At 33.3% G+C, this 22,095-nt stretch overlaps 1 protein-coding gene across 4 annotated transcripts in view; it reads left to right on the forward strand.

Moving 5' to 3' along the window:
* The window catches only part of LOC134535777 (uncharacterized), a 192,054-nt gene extending 170,398 nt beyond the window's left edge, over positions 1-21,656 (forward strand). For all 4 annotated transcript variants that reach the window (XM_063375030.1, XM_063375029.1, XM_063375032.1 and 1 more), the window contains exon 12: positions 1,161-21,656. In XM_063375030.1, coding sequence (XP_063231100.1) covers positions 1,161-1,285 — 125 coding nt within the window. In that variant the 3' untranslated portion in view covers positions 1,286-21,656. The remainder of the gene's footprint in view (positions 1-1,160) is intronic.
* The last annotated feature ends 439 nt before the right edge of the window (positions 21,657-22,095 follow it).

Genomic DNA, 22,095 nt, shown 5'->3' on the forward strand with positions numbered 1-22,095 from the left:
GTAAACGTCGCATGATGTTTTTGGTGCCGCTATTAGATTCCGAGTGCTTTGTGTGGGTATTTTTTCAGTATAAAACAATGTATTTTAAAATAGAAATCTAATATTTATTCGGACATTACCTCTTACTTACTTAATTAATGGAAATACGTACAGTGGAACCTCATTATTTTGAGTACGGGATACTACGAGACCTTCGTTACGACAGCTTTGTAATGCACCGTCGCACCAGTTTGACTACGTAAATCATAGTAAATAAAACCTGTTATTACAAGTGCCTCCTTGTTAGCCCTTTCGTAAGTACGAGTGATTTGAATTGCATCTTCAATAAAGGAAAAAACAGTCAGTTAAAAAATAATGTTCACGCAGTAAATACAGACCGCTATGTGGCTACAAAGGCGCCAGAGGGACTGGGTTGGAAGGACTAGTGACAAACAACATGCGCTTTCTCCTTCCTTTGCTTCCCCCCCCCCCCCTCCCCGCTTCACATACCTTCCCTCCTTGATCTTGAACAGCGCCAGTCTTTGTATCAGGCCATTTCATTCGCGATTAAATTGAAAACCGTTGTAGATACAAAAAATTCCATAGAGACACTTTCTATTCGTAATTTAATTTGCTACATAACCAGTTTATGAATTTGTCACTTAAACCAAATGTAGGTTCATTAGTAAAAAAAATGTGGTGATTGAAGGTATCAAATGCTTAAGCTAAATCAAAATAACAAATGTCTATCTGACCACGTGTCAATACCAATACAGTTGGTGTGCCCCTCAATATTTACGAATTGGGACATATATATAGGGTTATGCTGCAACACATGGGTCCGCCATGTTGACGACTTCAGTTCGGCAGTAGCGATGACGGGTTCTCATTGTGGTATTCTCAAAAGCCACAGGCGTGAGTTAGACCGCAGCTCGTCGCTCATGACAACAGTTCGTCAATTTCCAAGCTCCTGTGCACGAGGCTACAATGAATGAACTGGTCAGACCGCAGGCACTAACTTAATGTGCATAGCCTCGCAACTGGGGAGCCTGTGACACTGTGGTTGTAGAGAGCGCCTGTGACTTGTTAGTATTAGAGAATACCATGACACTGCCTGCAGGCAGGAAACCCGACAACATATTTCAGAATGGAGGCCCTGAGTGGTGCGTGTGTGCTTGCAGACATAGTGGCGCTGGCCAACAGTATTCACGAGCTGAGTGTGGCGTCCCGCCGAGCGCGCACCAGCATGTGGTGTGCGCTGGTCACCACGCTGCTGAGCCAGGAGCAGGAGCGAGCCGCGCAGTGAGCGTGCCGCGCAGGTAACGCTACACGTCACGTCCTCTGCAGATTCATGGTGCTTTGGGATCACATCAGACTGAAATGGCATTCACACACCTTTTTTCTTTGTCTTCTTTTTAATGTGTTTGCCAGAATGGTGTTGTGTATGGTTCAGTCTTTTGCATTTTATTTTTACATTTTGTCTTTGCTTATGAGAGGTTTTTACCATACTGATATAACACATTAAATGTTAAAATGCTGATATAAAATTATTTTGCTAGACAACTTTAGTTGCAAAATTTTTATGTTCTGTACATATAGTTGTGGTGTCTAACACCATGCTAGATTTATTTGTATTTATTATTTATTTATGAGTATTTTCACAATTTATTTATTTGAATTTAATGTATTTAATAATGTTTGTGAGTTCGCTCATGGTATGAAATCATTCAATTGAAAAACTTGTCTGTACTTATAAGAATTTTATAGTTTGACTCGGCTTCAGGAATTGAATTTTGCATTGGGTAAATTTGATGGGTGTTTTTGTGTGCATGATGTAATACAAGTTTTTGAATGTCTGTTAAAAGTAAATAATGTACTCAAGTATACAATGAAATAATATGTTATTTAATGAAATGGCCATCCAAATGCTTGACTATGAAGTAAATTTTTTATTGTTTTTATGGTAAAATGTTTTACTATCTCGCATGTGTTGATTTAATTTATTAATAGTTACTTTTAGTATTGTAATTATTTGAAGTGACTGTAGATATATCACTTGTTGTTAATAATGATTATTTGGGGATGTTATTTATTGTTGGCTACTAGTTGAAGCAATACAAAGAAAAATGACCTGTTAATAGAGTTGATTTTTGAGCTAAATGATGTTTTAATACTCTTTTTAGATTCTAAGATAACCAAAAAGTAATGTTTGGAAAGTAGTTGTTTAATTGTTTAGATGTAGGGTTAGAATTCAGTGTTAAAGCATTGTTGCTGTTTCTTTTCAGTGGCTAGTCACATGTACTGAAAAAATACCCACTTCGTAAATTGACTGCATATGTTCAGGTACACGTATTGAAACAATAAATGTTTAATATGGTGTTTGGATTATTTGATGAATATTCTAAAAAGGTTGTGTTAAAAATTTATATTAAAAGTTGTAATATTTCTTGCAGTGTGTCTTGTAAGAAAAGTTTTTTTCTGTAATATTTTTAATGAATCTTGCGGGCAGTGTCACGCATAAAAATAATCAAAAATATATTCTAAATTATTGGTACTGAATAGTTAAAGTGGGTGTTTACTTGTTTGCTAATGACATCACTTTCAATTTATTTTATACTGTTCACATTTCCTTTCAGTCCAGATTGACTCATAACTAACTTGCATTTTGGCGTAATAGTTTTTTGTAGTGATTGTTCACGAAATGCTTTGTGCCGTTACAGGCTCACGATAAATAATATATAGCTTCTCAGAGCTTATTGCATTTCAGTATTAATGGTGCGACTGAAGTTTCATAATGTTGACGTATCTGCAAACGAAAAGAATGCCATCAAGCACCTTACCAACCATGCATACATGTTCTGTCCCTTGGCATTCTGATCTGTGATATATTTACCTACTTATCTATCGTGAGTTCTTGCCTAGTTTGCTCTTCATCATACTTCTCTGTATCTACGTGATGTTCTAGACAACACTTGTATGTACTAGCGGACAATCCTGTTGTAATGCATGTGATATCAGACTAATTATAATGACTTGATGAGACCAAAACTTCTCAAATGAATTTAGTTTAGCTGGAAAAAATTTGTATAAAGTAAAACATTTAAATGCATGTAACGACCTGCTATGTATTATTCCTGTTTTGTATTTGTGAACTTGCAGCTGTATTTATTAACCACGTCATATCAATTAGACTCCAGTGTGGGTGTTAGAAATAAATAGAGCTTTTTGCAATTTTTTGATGGGTGATAGGGAGATTTTTAAATACTGTTTGTTATTCTAAATGTATATTTGAAGTCTGTTTTTAAATGTAGGAGCACAAATTTAATAAAAATGGACTTAGTGGAGGTATTAGAATAGTAAAATGCCAATTCTCATGGTAGGAATTGCAAGTATTTGTAAAAAGAGTCCCTCATGATAAGAACCCTTGGGCATGGATACTAAGTAGGTTAGTTGCAAAGACAATTGCTCAATGATCAGTTTGTATGTGCTGTGTGGAGATGCAAATCTTTCAAACATACAGTGATAAAGGGAAAGCCTATTATTAGAAAATAAATATGTTCTGCTGAAAGCTATGAAGGAGTGTCCAAAGTTGTAACGGTTTCATTTAATGTTACTGTTTTCATAAGTCTTAGTAATTTTAGGATTTGGGTATTAATTTAATTTAGACTATCTTACATGCAGCCTGAGGACTGTGCAAGTTTGTTCCAGTAAGAGCATCCCGCATCATGAAATGTAGGAAAACTAGGTAGTTTTACTTGAGGTTTCCAAAGTGCTGATGCACTATGAGTTCACTGGCTTTTGACACCTACTTGTGTTCTGTATTGGTAATTTTTATGAAGCTCTGCACATCTTGTGTTGAAAGTGCAGATGACAAACATCTCGCTGCCCGCCTGCTAGAAGTTATGTTTACTCTTTACTTATGTCTGAAATGCTAGGTTACATTCAGTACATTTAAAATAATTCTTATGCACTAGATGTTTTTTGAATTAGTCAATGCATATATTTTTAATTTAGTAGTCACGGAATTGCATTCACATCACTCCAATGCGACTATAACAAATTATTTACCCGTGGATTTTTTCAAGACCAATAGAACACAAAGTTGTAATTCTTTATTACACAAGAAAATTAATCCACTAATAAACATAATTTTTATATAAGATAATTGGGTGACTTGGAAGACTTTGTCAACATTTTTTTCCAAATTCATTGTACGGTGTTTTAAGCTATGTAAATACCTAAAAAATATATATATTATATTTTCAGTCTGTCTCTTTTTGAGGTATCGAAAAAGTCAAAAGTTCAGCTCTAAACCAGTGTTCATTATTGAAACATCAATATGTTAAAAGGTTAACATATTTCAGTGAAAGTAATGTAGCAAAAGTTTAGATAATACATGCTTATTAATGCCGAAATCAGCCAAAAACTGGGCTGCGATTCTGCATGTGTAGGGATGCTTTACCCATTAAGACCAGTTTTAATTGTTGAACGAGATTAGATATTATTTAAAGTAAAAATTATTCAATAGCCATGCACATCCCGGTTAAAACAAAAAAACTAAAGTTTAAATTGTTAATTTTAAAATAAATAAAATTTGAGACCCCACCACCATTCGTGGACCTCGTACACGCTGTCACTTAATAATCAGAAACTACTTTATAACTGTTCTTACATCTGGACATTACCATTAGTTAAGGATACATACCGGTAGTTAATTAGTTGTATCATCATGGGAGACATGCTGTTTTATCTAGACAGCAGTTTACATCATTCACAGCTGTTGTCTTCAATATTCTGTGTCGGTTGTACTCTATTAGCATACACATAGATGAGAGTGCGATTAGAAACTTGTTCCCATAGTGTGTCTGGGTCGGTATTGGCTGGTACTGTTGTAGATGTGTTGTTCAAATGTACACAATCTGGAAGATTTAAATGCATTCTGACTTTTGTGCTTTCTAATTTTCACTCCGTGCCTTAATTATACTATATAATATTAATTTATTACTGCATATTGGAGAAGGCGTTTAGTTGAATTTTCAGCCTTATTTTTATATTTTAATTTTTTTAACTTCACCAATAGATTTGTCCTGTTTTTGTCTTGCAATTTGGTTTTCACTGTATCCTAAATGACCAGACAACATCGTTATAATAAAACATAAAACTGAATTAAATGAACAGCAGTATCATGTGTATAGGCATGTGTCAGCAATATCTGTACAGGTCAAAAGCCACATCAACTCAGTGCTAGTCACTTATGTTTGAGAACTCAGCCGAACTGAAAGTTAATGACTAACAGAATAACACAAAGTTATAGATAAGAAATGCCTGTAGTTTGAAGCAATTTGAACAGCCTTGTTTTACGATTGAGTTGGTAAGTTATTGATGCGGGCTGCTCCACGGTGGTTAGATCGTCGTATGGATTTATTGCAACTCAAGACACAATATAGTGTGGTGATAGTCATAATAAACGAAACTACTCTGAAATTAAGCTTTATGCACGCACGTTACTGTCATTCAAGTGAATCATAAAATAAAGCAAAACTTTATTTTATATGGTATGTAATACTGGAGTTGGCGCTTTTGTTATTTCCTATTTGGATGTCCTGTTTCTGGTGTTATAATTTTCTCCTGCTCAAGAAAGTATAGCATCAGTTCAGTATACATAAATGTGAAATTCCTAAACTAACACATTAGAGTTTTACAAAGTCTGTTTCATATTAATAATTTCTGAACTGAGTAATAAAAATACATATACCGTATTCTCGGAAAATAAAACAAGAATTTTTAATTGAAAGACCAAAAGCCCACCAAAAAAAAATTGGCACCTAATTATTTATTTATATATATTATATATATATAAAATTTTGTTTAAAAAATTGTTTAGTAGAAATTTTATTTACATTCTATAATTTTAATTATTTAATTTTTCTTGGAACCCCGACTTGCAGAATCGGGGATCAATTTCTTTTCAGATGAACACTGTATTCAGGTAAACTAAACAGTGAAAAGTTATGTGCATTTGACACCTATTATGGCAGTGAATTCGTACTTTATACATTGCAGTTCATAAGCTTCAAGTTTGACAGAATCCAAATTTCAGAAATATGTCATAGAGTTTGACAATACATTCAGTCACGTTACCGTACTGCTAGGAGTTCATTTTCTGGCATAAGCAATTAGACTCACTAGTGAGGGTGATTCCATATATTGTCTCACTGTATGTTTTGCTTTGGTACAAATGCTATGAGTTTTAAAAAATTTTGTATTTATTTATTAAGTAATGAAAGTAAAATATAAACATAAACAGGTTTATTTCTTAAAAATAAAATGAAGCTAAATAAAATTGTAAAATGTGGTATTTTCAGTTAATTATTGGTCTCTCATGCCATGCTAATTTGTATTATTATTATCTCGTCATTTATATTAAAGGCATTTTCTGAAATTTTAAAATGATATATCCCTTCCACGTGGTGTCACAAATATATTGAATGGATTTTGACAGAGAGTAATATTGAAGGATGTAAGAAGTCATGTAAGTGATAATGATTATTTATTAACACTTGCATGACTTTTTACACCCATTATATTATACTTAATTAATTTGTGTTCAAAATATTACTAACAGAACAGCAAATGCAAGCAAAGTATTGTGTTGAAATTCCAGAAATAGCCCTTTAATGATAGTAATGATGAGAGATTGAAAAAACTCAACATAATGTGTAAGACTGAGCCTTAATAGTGTGGTTCATAAGGCTGTTGGAACTTATTTTAATGAAACTACATCAGAAGAACATGTCTTATACATGTATTTAATAGATGATTTTATTTTTATGTTGACTCAAATGATTTAAATTTTTCTTTCCATCTCTATCTTGTGTTTTAAACATTAAAATCATTTAAATGTTTAAAATTTAAAAATAGTAATATTTTAATTTGTTGATTAATTTGAATGTCACTAAAAATTATATTTTTAATTTTTTTTTTTTCCTTACAGTTATGCAATAGTTGTGTGTTTCAACGTGCATTTCAGTGTAGTTTGGTTTTATCTATCTTCATACAATCTTTGTAAAGCTATATGGCGGGAATAATTCAAAACAATACCAAAGTTAAATATCTTGCAGTACTTACATGGAACAAACTTTAAAACTGACCCCAAACTTCAAATTTAAGCTTCGCACTATGCTCAAAGGAAGTTATTGTGAAAATAGCCATCCTCAGCTTGCAGTATTGCACACTAGTATATCTTCTCAAAATATTTTCTAAGAGTTTGTATGTTAAAAATACTTCTTTTCCAACACTGAATTAACTATGTTTATCTATATGTTAATTTATTATTTATGCTGGTGCAAATTCGAAATAAGTTCCACTGTCATAAATTTTGAGAAATGCTTGCAAGACTGAAAAAAAAATTGTGTTCAGTTCTACTGATACTATTATGCATTTATAGACCAGGTATGAAACGGCCATTTTTCATGTCTGCAAAAATAGGAAATTGGTCAGTGTTGTTTTTGTAAATACTTGTAACTCTGATGCAGTGGTACAATAATGTATAACTTGCAAGTATTTGCAATTTTCGAATTTTGTGTAATTTATACTAACATTTATGGCAGTGGTTGCATGTAAATTTCAAAATCATGTTTGTTGCTATTATTCTCAGTTTGAGTGTTTTGTTACTGTTTTAAGTGGGAATCTAAACAAAAAAAATTATTATGTTGGCTTTTTTTTCTAAAGTATTAAGAAATTTTTATTGATGGACAAGTTGAGGTTTTTTGCATTTGAGTTGTGTTTCTTTATATATGTGCAGTCAAGTTAGGGTATTAATTTTATTGTTGGTTAGGTTGGCACAAGTTACTGGTGCAGTGGCATAGCCAGGGGGGAGGGGGGGTTTAGGGGTTAACCCCCCCCCCCTCCCCCTTAGCACCAAATCTTTAATTAATTTCTTATTCATTACTCAAACAAATTTCATATTAAAATTAATAAAAATTTTACCATTACAATATTTAAATTTAAGTACCGAAAACTGCTAAAATAGCACTATGTTACACCTTAAAATCCAATTTTTCCCGGGGGAGGACCCCCGGACCCCCCGCTTTAATCCGGGGGGGGGGGGGGGGGGGGGGGGCCATGCTTCTTAACACCCCCCATACACAAATCCTGGGTACGCCACTGTACTGGTGTCATACAGCTTAATGTTTAAATTAGTTTAATATCAGAGAAAATATCCTTTTAACAATTATGGCAATGTCTGCTATAAAAAAAATTTAAGTTGAAATAGTTAATTATTGAAATTTTTTTCCCAAAAATTTTAATATTTGTTTTAAAATCAGTTTAAATATGTGTTTCAAAACTTCTAAAATGCATTTCATGCTCGGTATGTTGGGATCTGAACTTCACGCATGGCTCATGACTGAGCCTCGGTTCCTCCCATCCTCAAGTTGCTTTTACCGGACGTCATTACGAAAGCAAAGTGCTCTTCGTTGTGGATAATTAATCACTAAGCTTATTCTTTTCAGTACGGAAGATGTTTGCACATGTGTTCTAGTGTTAAAAAAAACTTAAAAACAGAAATGATCCTTTTAAGGTTGTCCTTAACATGTGCATATTCAAAGGGATTTGCTAATGTCTCTTAAATCTTATAATTTTATTTAATTTCTTCAGTGACTCAAGGTTTGGAATTATTAATTTTTCTGGTACCAAACAACAAAGTTGCCTTTTAATATCAAGCAAGTGGGTCCATAAATTTATTTAGTTTTCTTTCAAGACTGTAAGTGGATCTTAGGTAGCTCAATAATAGTTTTTTTTTTTTTTTACTTATAAAGGTTTTTTTGTAGTTTTACCTATTTAATTCTATGTTTTAAGAAACTGAGAGAAAATCTGAATTACAGGTATTTAATGGTAATTGAGTTTGCTTGCCATTAAAAGAGGAAACAATTTTTTTTAGTCGGTTTTGAAGTTTTTTCCCTTGCAATTACTTGTTTTATGTTTGTGAAAGGTGGTTAAAATTACAAAAATTTTGTTTGTTATGGTATTATGAACTAAATCGTAACATTCTAATTAATATTAAACACACTTGTTTTTGATTGCGAAGCTTACAACATATTTAGTAAATACATATACAAAATTGGAGAAGGTAATTTGAAAAAAATAATAATTTTTTGCTTAAATAAAATATTGCTAGTTTCTAGAACATTTTAGTGGAGACTCTGGAAAACTCTTGTACATTTTTTTGTGATATGCCGATGTACCATACAACAGTCAATCTTTTTCACATGGCAAATTGTTTTAACTGTACTTCTTTAAAACATGGCTTGTTCTTATTTTTTTCCACCCTACACAACTCAAATGAATGATAAGTCTCGTACTTAATTGTCCTCTTTGACTCGCCTTAGCTCAATTCATTGAAACTAAATTTGTCTGTAAAAATAATTTTTTTTTTTTTTGCATGCATGTATAGAGTAGTAGAAAGATCAAAACATTTTTAGATAGATTCAGACTTTTTTTGTAACTGTGTTAAAAAAAAAGTTTGAATATTTTAAAAAAGTCATCATATGAGAACTTCAATTTTAGTCTTTTTTAATAAAAAATATTTTTTTACAATCATTGGTACATTTTTACCATGAGCAAGGTCTGAATTTGTTTGAATGTGCTGTTGTGTTTCATTTAGTATTAAGCTTGTCATTTAACTAAACTAAGGATGGGTCATTTTTTATTATTCATCATATTTGCCAATCTTTACTTCACTCATCCACATTCATAATCTTGTGCAGGTTCCTTACAGCTTTAATGTATTATTCAACCCAACTTTCATCTTTTATTTTTTATTTTTTTAACTGTGAGTTCTCAATTTTCAGCAGATATTGACTAGAAAATATTTCATAGTTATAAAATTTCAAAATGCATATATTTTCCCCAATCATAAGCATTTTTGATAACATGTTAAAGCCAATACATTCTCCATGCTTCTGCTGAATCAAGCCAATTCAACTGTTGGTCGTGTGTTCTCAATTCATATGTGGAGTCTAACAGTGTTGTAAACTGTGTCATTTGACTCGTGACAAACTGGAAGAACTGAACTGCAAAGTAGAAAACTAAACCGTGTTTTGTGTAAAGAGTGTACTGTTTAAAATAGGAGGCTGTTGCTTCGAACTCTTGAAGTTGCTGATAAATGCTAAGGTGTTGGCCAGGCAGTGCTAAGAGGAAAAGGTGTGAATGGAGTCTCCACTTTCTTGTGGTGTTCCTGTGTTCCCACATTAGACTGTCTTCTAACTAAATCATACAAGTCTTATTAATATTTAACGCAATTGTAAGTTGTTTGATTGCTAAGCCTAAGCATTGTTGGTAATTATACATAATTGGAGAAGGTAATATGTATTTTTGAAAAGAATCATTTTATGTTTAACTAAAACATTGCTAGTTTTTAGGACATATTTGATCAAAACTCTAGAAAACTATTGTAATTTTTTTTTTTTTTCAATATGCCTGCAACGGTCAAGCTATTTCACCTCTCAAATGTATGTCAAGCCTCGTACTTAATTATCCTCTTTGACTCACATTAGTTCAGTTCATTGAAAATCAGTTCGTCTATAAAAATTTATTACCGGAAAGTTCATTCACACTAATATTGCTTCAATTAATTTTCACTGTTCACAACGTTGCAGAGCACACGTACTATGACAAAAAAAAAGAGAGAGAGATATTAGCTAATGTGCCTGTGTGCCTATTATTTTTTTTTTACCAAATCACACTATTGGACTAATATTTTGCATTTTAAACTGAGTATCGCATATTTCCACTTCTAATGTTTTATGAATCATAATATTAAACTCAAATACTGCTGGTAGCTTACATACCTAGTGTATAGATTGATAGTTAAATCTCTAATACCAGCGCTATTGCCTTTTTTTTTTTTTTTTTTTTTTGTGCTGACCCATAAAGGCAACTACAGGCAGTTACGTGTAGTGTGCAGGTATTCTATATTTTAATGTTTCTAGTGATGTTTTCATGAAAGCCCAAACATTTCCACCGAAGAAGTGTTTTAAATTAACTTTTAGCCTTGATTTTGTTGAGCTTAATGCATTTGTTCTTTTCTCTCTGTTTATCTTTTCATCTACATGAACTGCATTAATTTCTATATCAGGAGTTTGTATGAAACAGATATACACTATGTTACTTCATTCTGTGAAGAAAACATGGTGGCATACGTCAGACGTATTTTTCACATCTTAAATTCGTTTCACATAATCAGATTTCATTATAGTGGTGTGATTGATGAAGCTTGCACGTGAGATCATTTTAAATAAGTTTTGAAGTGTTTTGACCCATTCTTTGTTTGTTAATGTATGATTTGTTGTGTTTTGTAGCTGTTATATTTAGTATAAACTAGTATTTTATATAGATTTCTTGTCAAAACAATGAAATGCTCTCATACCTTGTATTGTTATGTCAGTTTGTAACTTTATTCTTTTAACTTGTACGTTATTCCTTGATTTTCATTCATTATTCTAACTACTTGTATATGCGTAGTTGTCTAGTTGGTCTGGTAGCTCCGGTTGTACCATGTGTGTTCGAATGGTTTTGATAATGTGAATCATCTGCAGTGTCGTGGCTTCACTTGCAAGCATTCTTTGGTGACAGTGTTTTGTCACCTTTTTTTTTAAATTCATGTTAGTTAGGTTTGGAAGTATTTAGTGTGAACCAGACGGCATGGTTTTCAGAAGTTCAGAAAGTATGTTACATGACTCCAGGCGTATTCAACAATTGCTGAGTTTACAATAAAGCATTCACAGTAAATTTGGACATTTAGTCTATAGTAATTTGACCTGGTAAAAAGGCTGTCCTGTCTTTAGCACTTAACTGTAACTGTTTAAACAGTTCAGAAACTACTGAATTATGAAACACCTTCACGTGCATTCTATATATATAATTTAATAGGAACTCAAGCTTTACTGTTCAAAATGAAATTATATTTTACCTAATTTATAATACCAAAATATGTTTTGTATGAATCATATTCTTATGCAGGTAGTAGTACACAATAATTGTTTTTGATGTCTTTGTTTAAAATGAAATGAATGTTTCTTTATTAGTGTGATTTTTGGCCTTTGCAAAAATTTTAGAATTTTTGATTTTTCTTTTTATGAAATAAGCACATCTGTTGGTAAAAACAATTATGTTGGTTCATTAATCTTTACTCTAACTTCAGTGTGTATGCTATTGTGTACTTACAAATAGAATGAGTCCAGACAAAGTGCATTCATTTTCCAAGACACATCTGCATGTTAAAATTATGTAAAAAAAAAATGTCTGAACTTCCCTTAATGAACTACAGTATTTTATATATATATATATATCAATTGGCAAAATCAGGTATGTACTAAAAACTTTTGCAGTCATGACTATTGTGCATGAAAAAATATGTCTTGGGTATGCTTCAAATAAAATTTTTATTTAGTTTAAGGTTATACTTTATACATCAGGAAGTTGACTAATGGAGATGATTAATGATATGTTAATTTTGAATTTCCTATTATTTATATTTAAAAAATAGATTGTGGACAATTATAGCAGTTGCAACCCTTTTACATAAATTGTTTTGAAGGCATTGGTCAGCATCATGGACATTAGTTACTTATTGCTTAACATGCATTGTGTCAGTGGGCTTAACTTGAGCTGATGCTCTGCAACTCCTGTGTTCCTACACCCTGGCAGCTCCGAGCTGTCCCGAGACATCACTCATGATGCAATGCTGTATGCTTAACTTCGCATAAACAAATGCTGCACCGGGTATTTCAATCTAAAGGCAATTGTGCAACATACCTAGACCCAACTTCAAAACATTGCTTTTGCAACAACAAATTTTTTAATTTACAATTCAATTTATTTTTTAAAAAAACTGGATTGTTATTTCATTTGTATTTATTTTCAGAGCTTCAGAGATACAAATGGTGTGTATGTGTGATACCTGCCAATTACTTGTTGTTTAAAGTGAATTTTTCCTGCCCCATGTATTGCTTACTTCTTTATCTTGATTCAGTTTGAAGCAGTTTGTACCCAAATGTGCTTCTGTGTATGGATTATGTGCAATATCTCGCGAAGAGTTCATTTTAGAGTAAAATGCTTCACAAGGAGGTCAAGAATTTTTCAAATCGATTCATTATTTTAAAACAGGTTGTAAGCAATGCATTTTAGCATTTATTTCAAACAATTTACACCATATCTCAAGAGTCAAAATGTATCTTTAAAAAATTTGTTAGTTAATTCAGGGTTTTGAGATATTTGAGGTGGGAATTTTAATGCATGTTAGTTTTAAATGGGCTTATCCTATAAAACTGTTAGGTGGCACATTTAGCGACTGGGCTGTGTCTGAGTGGGACCATGCTCTAGGCAATGATCATGCTCAATCCACGCGTGCGAGGCTGTCGCGACAACCATCTGCCATTCGCAAGCCTGGCTGCCAATGTCTACTACTATATTCAGTAGCTTATGTTTGCCATTTTAGATATTATCAACTTAATTACATACTCAACAGGAATCACTCTGCAAAATTTTCGCAGTGAAAGTACCGTTCGTGAGTTTTGTTTGATACGTTCAAAATTTTCATCTTTGAGTGAATGGAATACCACTTAAAATAGTATTTTACAAAAGGATACTATTTTTGTAATTTTCATTACATTGTACAAATTTATTTTTAAAAAAATTGCAGTTTTCATTTGTAAAAATAGCTATCACTCTTTATTATACTTACCATATTTAATTGATTACTGTTTATAAGTCTGAATTTATTGTGAATGCAATTCAGTAGAATTACTTTTATGAAGCCTGACTAAACTAAAGGATGCATGTTCCCATGGTGGATAGGGTAGTTTTGAGGTGGACAAAATTCCTGACTTAAATAATTTACTAATATATAACTTTTTTTATTTCCAATTATAATAATAGTAACCAAATACATTAAAAATACACAGTCATTTGTTTGCTATTAGGCAATTCAGAAAAAAGATTTTCCATATTCTTACTAAAAACACAATTCAGCACAAAAAATAATAATTTTGGGTGAAACAGTACTTGTCAAACTTTATATAAAAACTCTGCAAAGTATCACAGTTACAATATAAACTTCAAATGCTACTAGTGTTGTGCCATTTTAAATTTAACATGAATTTCTTCTGTATTTGCTGATTGGGCAACCTCACACACATACATTTATCAACATAAACTACCTGCATATACAATAACATTAGAACTAAAACACAAATTCAACAATAAGCATTTTGCACTCTTGACTCATTTACTACCAGAATGTTTGAAGTTTTTGGACTTTCAAGGAAACTAATTGAATCTAACATGAGACACAAAATGTTCACTGCAGTTCTTTATATCCGATTCCAACCTTTTTTTGTTTAATTTTTTTTTCTGGTTGAAAACTGGTTACTTTTTTTCATATCGCAATGCCTCTAAAATAAAATAAATATAGAGTATGGAACTTAAAAGTTTTCTCAAAATTCAACCTAATATTCAAATTCCGAAACAAAATAATTTCATTTGTTCAGAATTACTAAAACAGAATGTGTACATTTATAACCATTGAAGTGTTGAGTACAGAAGACCTACCAACTTGTAACTTGCAAAGCAATGTAAATGCATCTGCTAGCAGCATACAGTCTGCTTCCAGTAATTGGCTTGCCCACCTACAGGAGCGTGCTTCTCTGACGTGGGACTGTGCAGGTCTCAAGGGCCATGGCTGTCTTGTGTTGCAACTTGTCTGACTGTTTACATTCAACCCGTGCAATAAAACTGCGTTAAGTACAACCCAATGGTGTGTGGCGACACCTCACGCTTCCCGGTGGGAATGTCGTAATAAACAATTAGGACAGTTTGAGGACCTTCTTCCCCAACCCTTGTACGTCAAATTATGCTTTTTTCATGCCAAGCCCAGGGAGCTAAGACCATTTGACACTGATATCGTAAGGAAAGTGTTTAGTTTACTATCCATGTACCGTAACTATCTACCATGCTACGGGCTAAACTCTCAGAGCAGGCGAGATGTGGAGTGTTACGAAGGGTGGAGATTGGACAGCAGCCAGATCTGCAGTGTGTGCCGTGCTTGAGTAAACGGGGCGTACCTTTTTTACGCTGTGATACTTTTTTTTTCATCTCAGTGGCCGAACTGTCGGAGACAAACATCACTTGTGCTCAGGACTGTAGCTCTGTATATTTACTCGAAAAACAAGTAGCATGTCAAGTTAAACAAGTCATTCCTTATGTGTATAGTCGGATGTTTTCTACCAGATGCATACAGGTTTCCTTCGCCACATTTGGAACGAAACTAAGCACCGGGTGGGTACAACATTGCGCGCTGTTTACAGACGTATGTATGAAGCCTAATCTGTTTCTTTTTGCTGACAGTTCTAATACATTTTTAACTTTCTTCTATATAAAATTAAGTACGTTGATGATGATGCTGTGGTTGTGTCACACCCTGAAACTTTTCCCAGATTTCGAGATCCCAATCTTCTCATATTATAAAATCAGATGTCCATATGATATGAAAAATAAACCTGCAGGTTACCAACTGTTCAAAAAATGTAGCCTAAAGCCCAACCAAATCGGAGTCCCAAGAAAATGAGTAGGTCACCCAAAATCATTCACCCAATCAAACCAAAAAAGTTAACTGAATCAGAGTAAAAAGTAACAAGCCATCAACAGTCAGTAATGAAAGCCAAGAGCGATCCAAGGTTTAATAACAGGAGCAAGCAGTGGTTGGATGCTGGGCACGACACTGTTTTAATAATTCTGAACAAAGGCAATTATTTTGTGTTTGGAACTTGAAAATTTGGTTACTTCTCAACCAATTTCCTTTAAATTTTTAATTTTATAAAAATTCACGGTTTAATACGGTTATTCAGGGATTTAATAGTTTTTTTTGCTGTACTTAATTAAAAAATAATTTTGACATCATGTCACGTATGTGAGCTCTTTAGTTCATTTGCGCTTATTCTCATTTATGTATAAGTATATGTGAGCAAAAAAACTTGTAGTATTGGTGCGTCTTTTTGCAATAAAGAAAACCAAGACGCGTTGTTTTACGTCCAAACATAGACCATCTCGCCACTTGCTTGTCATAAATTCTCTTATGTTCCAGCTTATAATGAAATACTGAGAGCCATGTGCAACATTTTTTCCAATAAAAATGTATAATTTTAAAAAATGGTTGTATTTATGTCAAGTCAACTTAGGAAAAAAATTTTACATGTCCCTAGAGATTGGTGTCACTGTCATGTATGTCTATGGTTAATTTTTATCCATCCAGACACACCTATTATGCACATTATGAATAACAGCGAGAAAAAAAAATTCATTCTATGTATTGGAAATTTCCCACAAACCTGTTTTGCACATTTTGTCCACCTCGGGTGTGATTGTCCCTTGTGCAGATGTGTGGGGCTGGTGTGTGTGCCTTGTTTATGCTGCTGCCTGTTAGCTCTGTAACCCTCACACTTACTTTGCAACTGCTGGCTTGCTGGAGGGTGAAGTATGTGTTGTGCAACGCGACTGGTGCTTTTTCCCAATTACGTTTTGTGCTATTTTGAGATACTCTCAGCCCTCTTACACATAGCTTTAAATATATTGCTTGCAAAGTTCCAAATTCCGCTCCACACTTGGGAAATACCAACAGAGTTACTTGTGGAGTTTGTCTAAGAGTTAAATATGTATTGGTTATTCTAATTGTAGGTGTGCTTGTAGTATTAAGCTGTGTTTAAAGCATTTATCTGTTTGGCAGCACTGATAGATGAAATGTGTGCATTCTCTGAAGTTATGTTCATTATTCCATGGCCAAAGGTTCTCCCTTTTGTAAATGTTGTGAATTGAGGATATAATTGTTGCTATGGAATTTTAACAATATACATATTTCAACAACCGAAGCCACTTTGAAGCGTAGTTCTTACCAAATATGTGCGACAATTTATAAAGGAAACAAATGCTTCCATCCTGTGCATGTTAATTAGTAGATTTTGTGAAAGTCATAGATATTAGTTCTTGTTTTGTTTTTGCTATCATTCCAAGTCTGGATTGGAGAAAACAGATGGCTTTTACTTAACTGGAATGTTGCTAGTGCTAGTGTGGCAGTGTAGATCTAGGTTGTCTGGCAAAGTGTTTTACAAATTGAAACATGTTGATTGACGATATTAAATTTCTGATGGGCCACAGTGTTAAGGGTTTTTATTTGTTCTGATACGAGATTTTTTTCTTGTGCAATTATTTATTGTCACATTCTGTTTGTTTCATTAGAGTTACCACGTATTTATTCATACATATGATAATTACTATAGCATAGCAACTTGATACTTTAAGATAAGAGGTTGAAGTGGAACAACCTATCTGGCTAACTTTTGGCAGTGTGTAATTTTAATTTTTGGGCTTATTGAGTGTTTTGTGGGTAGATTTTCCTATTCGTGTATAACTGCCACTAGGCTAAGTTGTTGTGCCTCTACCATATTCTCCTAGACACGGTGCATTGCGTTGAAGAAATATCTGTCCGTGGTACCAATGCGCGTCACGGAGTATTCTCGTTTGCACTCGCACAATCTCGTAACTTATATTGATTGTATAAAGTACTAATTAAATGGGCTGTGGTAGATTTAATATTTAACTGTGGGTGATATATAACACTGTATTATTAGATGAAATAACTAAACTATCCACAAGTTGTCGATCAAAATATTTTAGTATATTTAGTGAAAAAGAATACCTAGCTTAGTGCCATGAACGGACCAGTCCGTTTGATGTTGCTGCTGGTCGCGAGGCTTCGTCCCGTCGGGATCTGTTAGCGGCTACGAGACCGTAGTGGCTAGAGAGTACAAACCTTGCTGTCTCTCCTCCCTCTCCATGTTCAAAAAGTGACTGAATTAGAACATTGATTTTAGCTGCTTCTGTTGCCCATCTGCCTTCTTGTGGATTGCAGTTGTGTTTTACTTATTGTCTTGTTGGTTGGTGATAATCATATCTCAGAATCTCTTTGCAATTTGTAACCTGAGTAGTCATCTTAGATGCAAAATAGAACACCATGTTACATCTGACATCATATCATCAGGTCTTTTATTGTATTGTATTGTATTGTATGTACCACTTCATTATGCCACATGTGATGATAGATGTCTTGAGCTTAATAAAAAATTTCAGTGCTGTCGAAAGTATTTAAATGTATTTCTGATAATGTTTGTAATAGCTGTGTTTTTGGAGCAGAGGGCTGCTTGCATTGGTATATTACTGCTAAGATTAAACTAACTTGTTTGAATTGTATTGTTCACATTAAACTTAAAGATTTATGTATGGGTTTTTACATATAGTAAGTTATTATAAAGAAATGTCATAGGAAATTGTGAAGGTGCGGAACAGAAGCTTTTTCATCCCTAAACACTTGCTTTAGGCAAGTTTGTAGTTCTTCAGAATTCACATAGACCTGTGACCAATCAGTTGGTAATGCCTGTTCTGTAGTATAATTGCTATAGGCCTATAGCACTTATAGTTCTGGTATTATTTTAAGCATGTAAAACAGTTACTGAGATTGTTCCTATAGAACTCCATTACTTGCATATCAACTATGGGTAGAGTGCTGCAACACTTAGTGTCTTTAAACTCTGTCCAGCTGTCATCATGAGAACGTTTAATTAACACAATAGAACCAAAAAAAATCCATTTAGGTAATTTTACACTTTTAAACTTTCTCTCTTCAGATAAGTGAGGAAATAGATTGTTGGCCTATTTTTTAAAATATTTTCATTTGCATAGTGCTTGTTATGTGTTTTTTTAGTTACATTATGAATTCATTGAGTAGTTTGTGAAGATTTTTTATATAATCTTAAGACATTGGAAAATAACATTCATAATTCCTACCTATAGCATTGATATTTTGGTTTGTAGCATTATTATACCGTAAATTGAAATATTAAAACAGCGTAACTTTTAATTTTATATAAATATTTTCTTGGAAGAGAGTACGTTTCATATTGGAAGGAAAACCAGCTTAAATTGAGATACTTCTTCATCGATTTAATAAAATATGTCTTCACCCTCTTGGATTCCAGAAAATAAGTTTGTTGTTGGCATTGTGGAGTGCTTGGCCGAGGGTGTAAATGAGACATGGATGAGCTGGGACTGCTGAGAACTGTCCCACGCTGCTCGCTCCGCCCGGCCAACTGGCAGTCGGAGGTCAGCAGAGCTTCTGCGGTCCGTTTATTACTTCCGTGCTGCCTCTTCAGGGCTTGCACTTATGTCGCTGATGCACATTTCCTCTGTCCCTAATTAACATTGTGTGTGGAATACAACAAACTGATGTTAGTGCTTTGCGAAAGAAAATACATGTCACTGTTTTAAAATCGTGCAGCATTTAATCAGCAAGTTTGTGCCAAGATGTTTAATTTTAGACTAATTAATTATATCATAACTAATAAAGCAAAATTTACTGCTTTGCAGTTTCTTGCAACACATAAATTTTAAAAAAAAATTAGTAGGAAGCTAGTTTGGTAGATACTACAAAATGTATTACGTATTATTTAAAGTTTTGGTATGCGCTTATTCGCTTAGAGGTTGTTGCTGCGTAAGTATTTATATTTTATTTTTTTGCGAATGGCTTTATTGATTTTTTTTAAATTAATGCCTTTTAAATAATTAGACAATATAAATTTTAAAGCAACATTCTTTTCTAAAAAATCATTTTTATAGGTTTCAGTTTTTACTATTTAGAAAAATATATATTTAATTAAACAATAAGACCTACATTTCTCTTCATTCACTAAATGTAAGATTTTTAGTTTTGTGACTGACCCTTACATTGTTGCATATTTATGTACAATAAGAAGTTCTAAAAATAAAATTACTGTGTTATTACACTCAAAACGTTTTTCACCTTTTACTATTTAAAGATTTATGGAGCTTTTAAATAACTTAAATAACTGCTTGCTTTGTACGATATGTTAAAAATTCCATGCTGTTTTAATTACATAATTTTAAACAGCACACATTATGATACATTACTATAAAAGAACACATTAGTTCAGAATCTATGTAATACATTTGCAATGGGATGAAATCTGTAACTGTAGTTTTATTTCCAGGATTACATATTATTTTCAACTGTTTCATCTCTTATGTGCTTGTTTTTGACTATGGAGAACAGGGTAGGTAGTAAGTGTGGGTAGTTAGCACTTCTTAGTCATGATTTGCATCGTAGATATGAATCATTTACTGGATGAATGTACTTCATTAAAGATAGCTGAAAAATACATTTACATTTTGTGCCTTGAAAAAAAATTTTTAATAATGATTTACGGGTCGTGTGTTCCATTTGTTTGTACCAATGCCCTCCATTCTGTGTTCGTATCTTAGTGTAGTCTTCTTGACATTCGTCACAACTGCTGCTATTTCCTCCCAGCGCCACTACTCGCCGGACTTCTGTCCCCACAGCTTCTCCGTTCTGACCACGGCTCACTCTGGATCCACCGCTGGTTCTGCCTTGCCACGACTGCTATTCTCTGTTCTCTTGCATATCAACATCGTGACTGTTGCAGAGTTTCTTGTTGCTGCTGTGGTGTGTGTCACGTCCACAAGGTAGCAGAACGTAAGTGCCTGTCGTAACTCGGGACACATTCACCCTCCACTCGAGAGGTGTTGGAGTGGACATTGCTCTGACCAGTTCATGTGCAGCTTCTACGAGTATCTTGTTTCAGAGTTGTTTATTTATGTTGGGTTTGGAAAACATGATTAGCTGCATTAGAATCTCATTAAACAGCAAGTCATTAGAAGTATAATTTTTTTAAGAGATTTATTTTAAATATGTGTTAAAGTGAGGGTTTGCTGCATCAGTGTTTCCAGTTTGTATTCTTCTTAAAAAGTTTTTTTTTATTCCCGGCTAAAATGTTGCTCACTGTGAAAAATTTACCAAGCTGTGTTAGATGTTTCTAAGGAAGCTGAAATAATTTATGTGCTATAAGCTATAGCAGTTCATTTTTTATTTGAGATATATAGTTAAAATGTTACATTTTATTAATAAAACTGTACCATTGTTTTCGAAATTTGGTGTTTCATCCCAGTGTGATGGTGCAAGCAGCCCGCTGTTTAAATGCAAGCCAGTTGCCTGGTGGTTGATTATTTATTATTCATATATGGAATATTTGTCATACATGTAAGCATGCTGTCGGTTTGGTGGTCAATAATAAAATCAAAATCACATTTCTTAGTAGTGACCTGTTGAGAAAAAACAGTAATTTAAAATAAAGGTACAGTGTATTACATATTTTTGATTTGTTTGGTATTATGGAAGAGTATATTTTGGTGATATATTTATGTATTTCAAAGAAAAATGTTGAATTGTTTGTTTCATGATTTTTCCATGTTTAAATTTACTAAACATGTACTTTGTGTGTGTGTGTATTGGTTTGGCAGTGTGGAAAGTGGTATATGTTATAAAATGTTTAATTTAAAAATTTTAACAAGTCTACAATATTGGCAGTTACGGTGTTACAGGTGAAATGGAAGCAAGTTATTTTTGATGTATCTTAGATATGTGTTGATGACAATGTAAACAGAAACCTAATGGTAGGCATAATTTTGCTTACAGTATGTGCAATGGTTTAAAGTGTCCTTTCTGTGTGAAACTTAATAAAATTTCAAAATATAAATTTGCTTTGTTTTCTTTTATACTTGGACACCTTTAGTTGCTCCATCCTTTTCTCTGCCATTTGTTGTTTTGGTAGTTTTGTCAAATATAATACTGGCAGAAAGAAGTAAAGAGTTTATAGACAGAGAATGCCTGTACATAATAATAAAAGTGTAATAAAATAATGTGAACATCTTATTTGTTATGTTTAGGGAAAAGGGGAGAAAAATATTTTTGGCTTGATACTGAACAGGACCGCACTGGCATTGTGACCATGTCGTCCACTGATTGTTGGTCATTGTCAGTGGTGTCTCTCCCCACTTCGCTGTATGTTATCCAGCATAGTCCATATAATGAGGGTATTATAGAGTGAGGGCGTACCGGGGTTACGTTCTGAATTGTCGGTGGAAATAGTGGGCGTGGACCCGGCTAGAGGCTCTTACTCAGGGTGTTACGTGGCC

This window comes from Bacillus rossius, chromosome 10 (assembly GCF_032445375.1).
Source record: "Bacillus rossius redtenbacheri isolate Brsri chromosome 10, Brsri_v3, whole genome shotgun sequence".
In the NCBI taxonomy this organism is placed as follows: Eukaryota; Metazoa; Arthropoda; class Insecta; order Phasmatodea; family Bacillidae; genus Bacillus; species Bacillus rossius.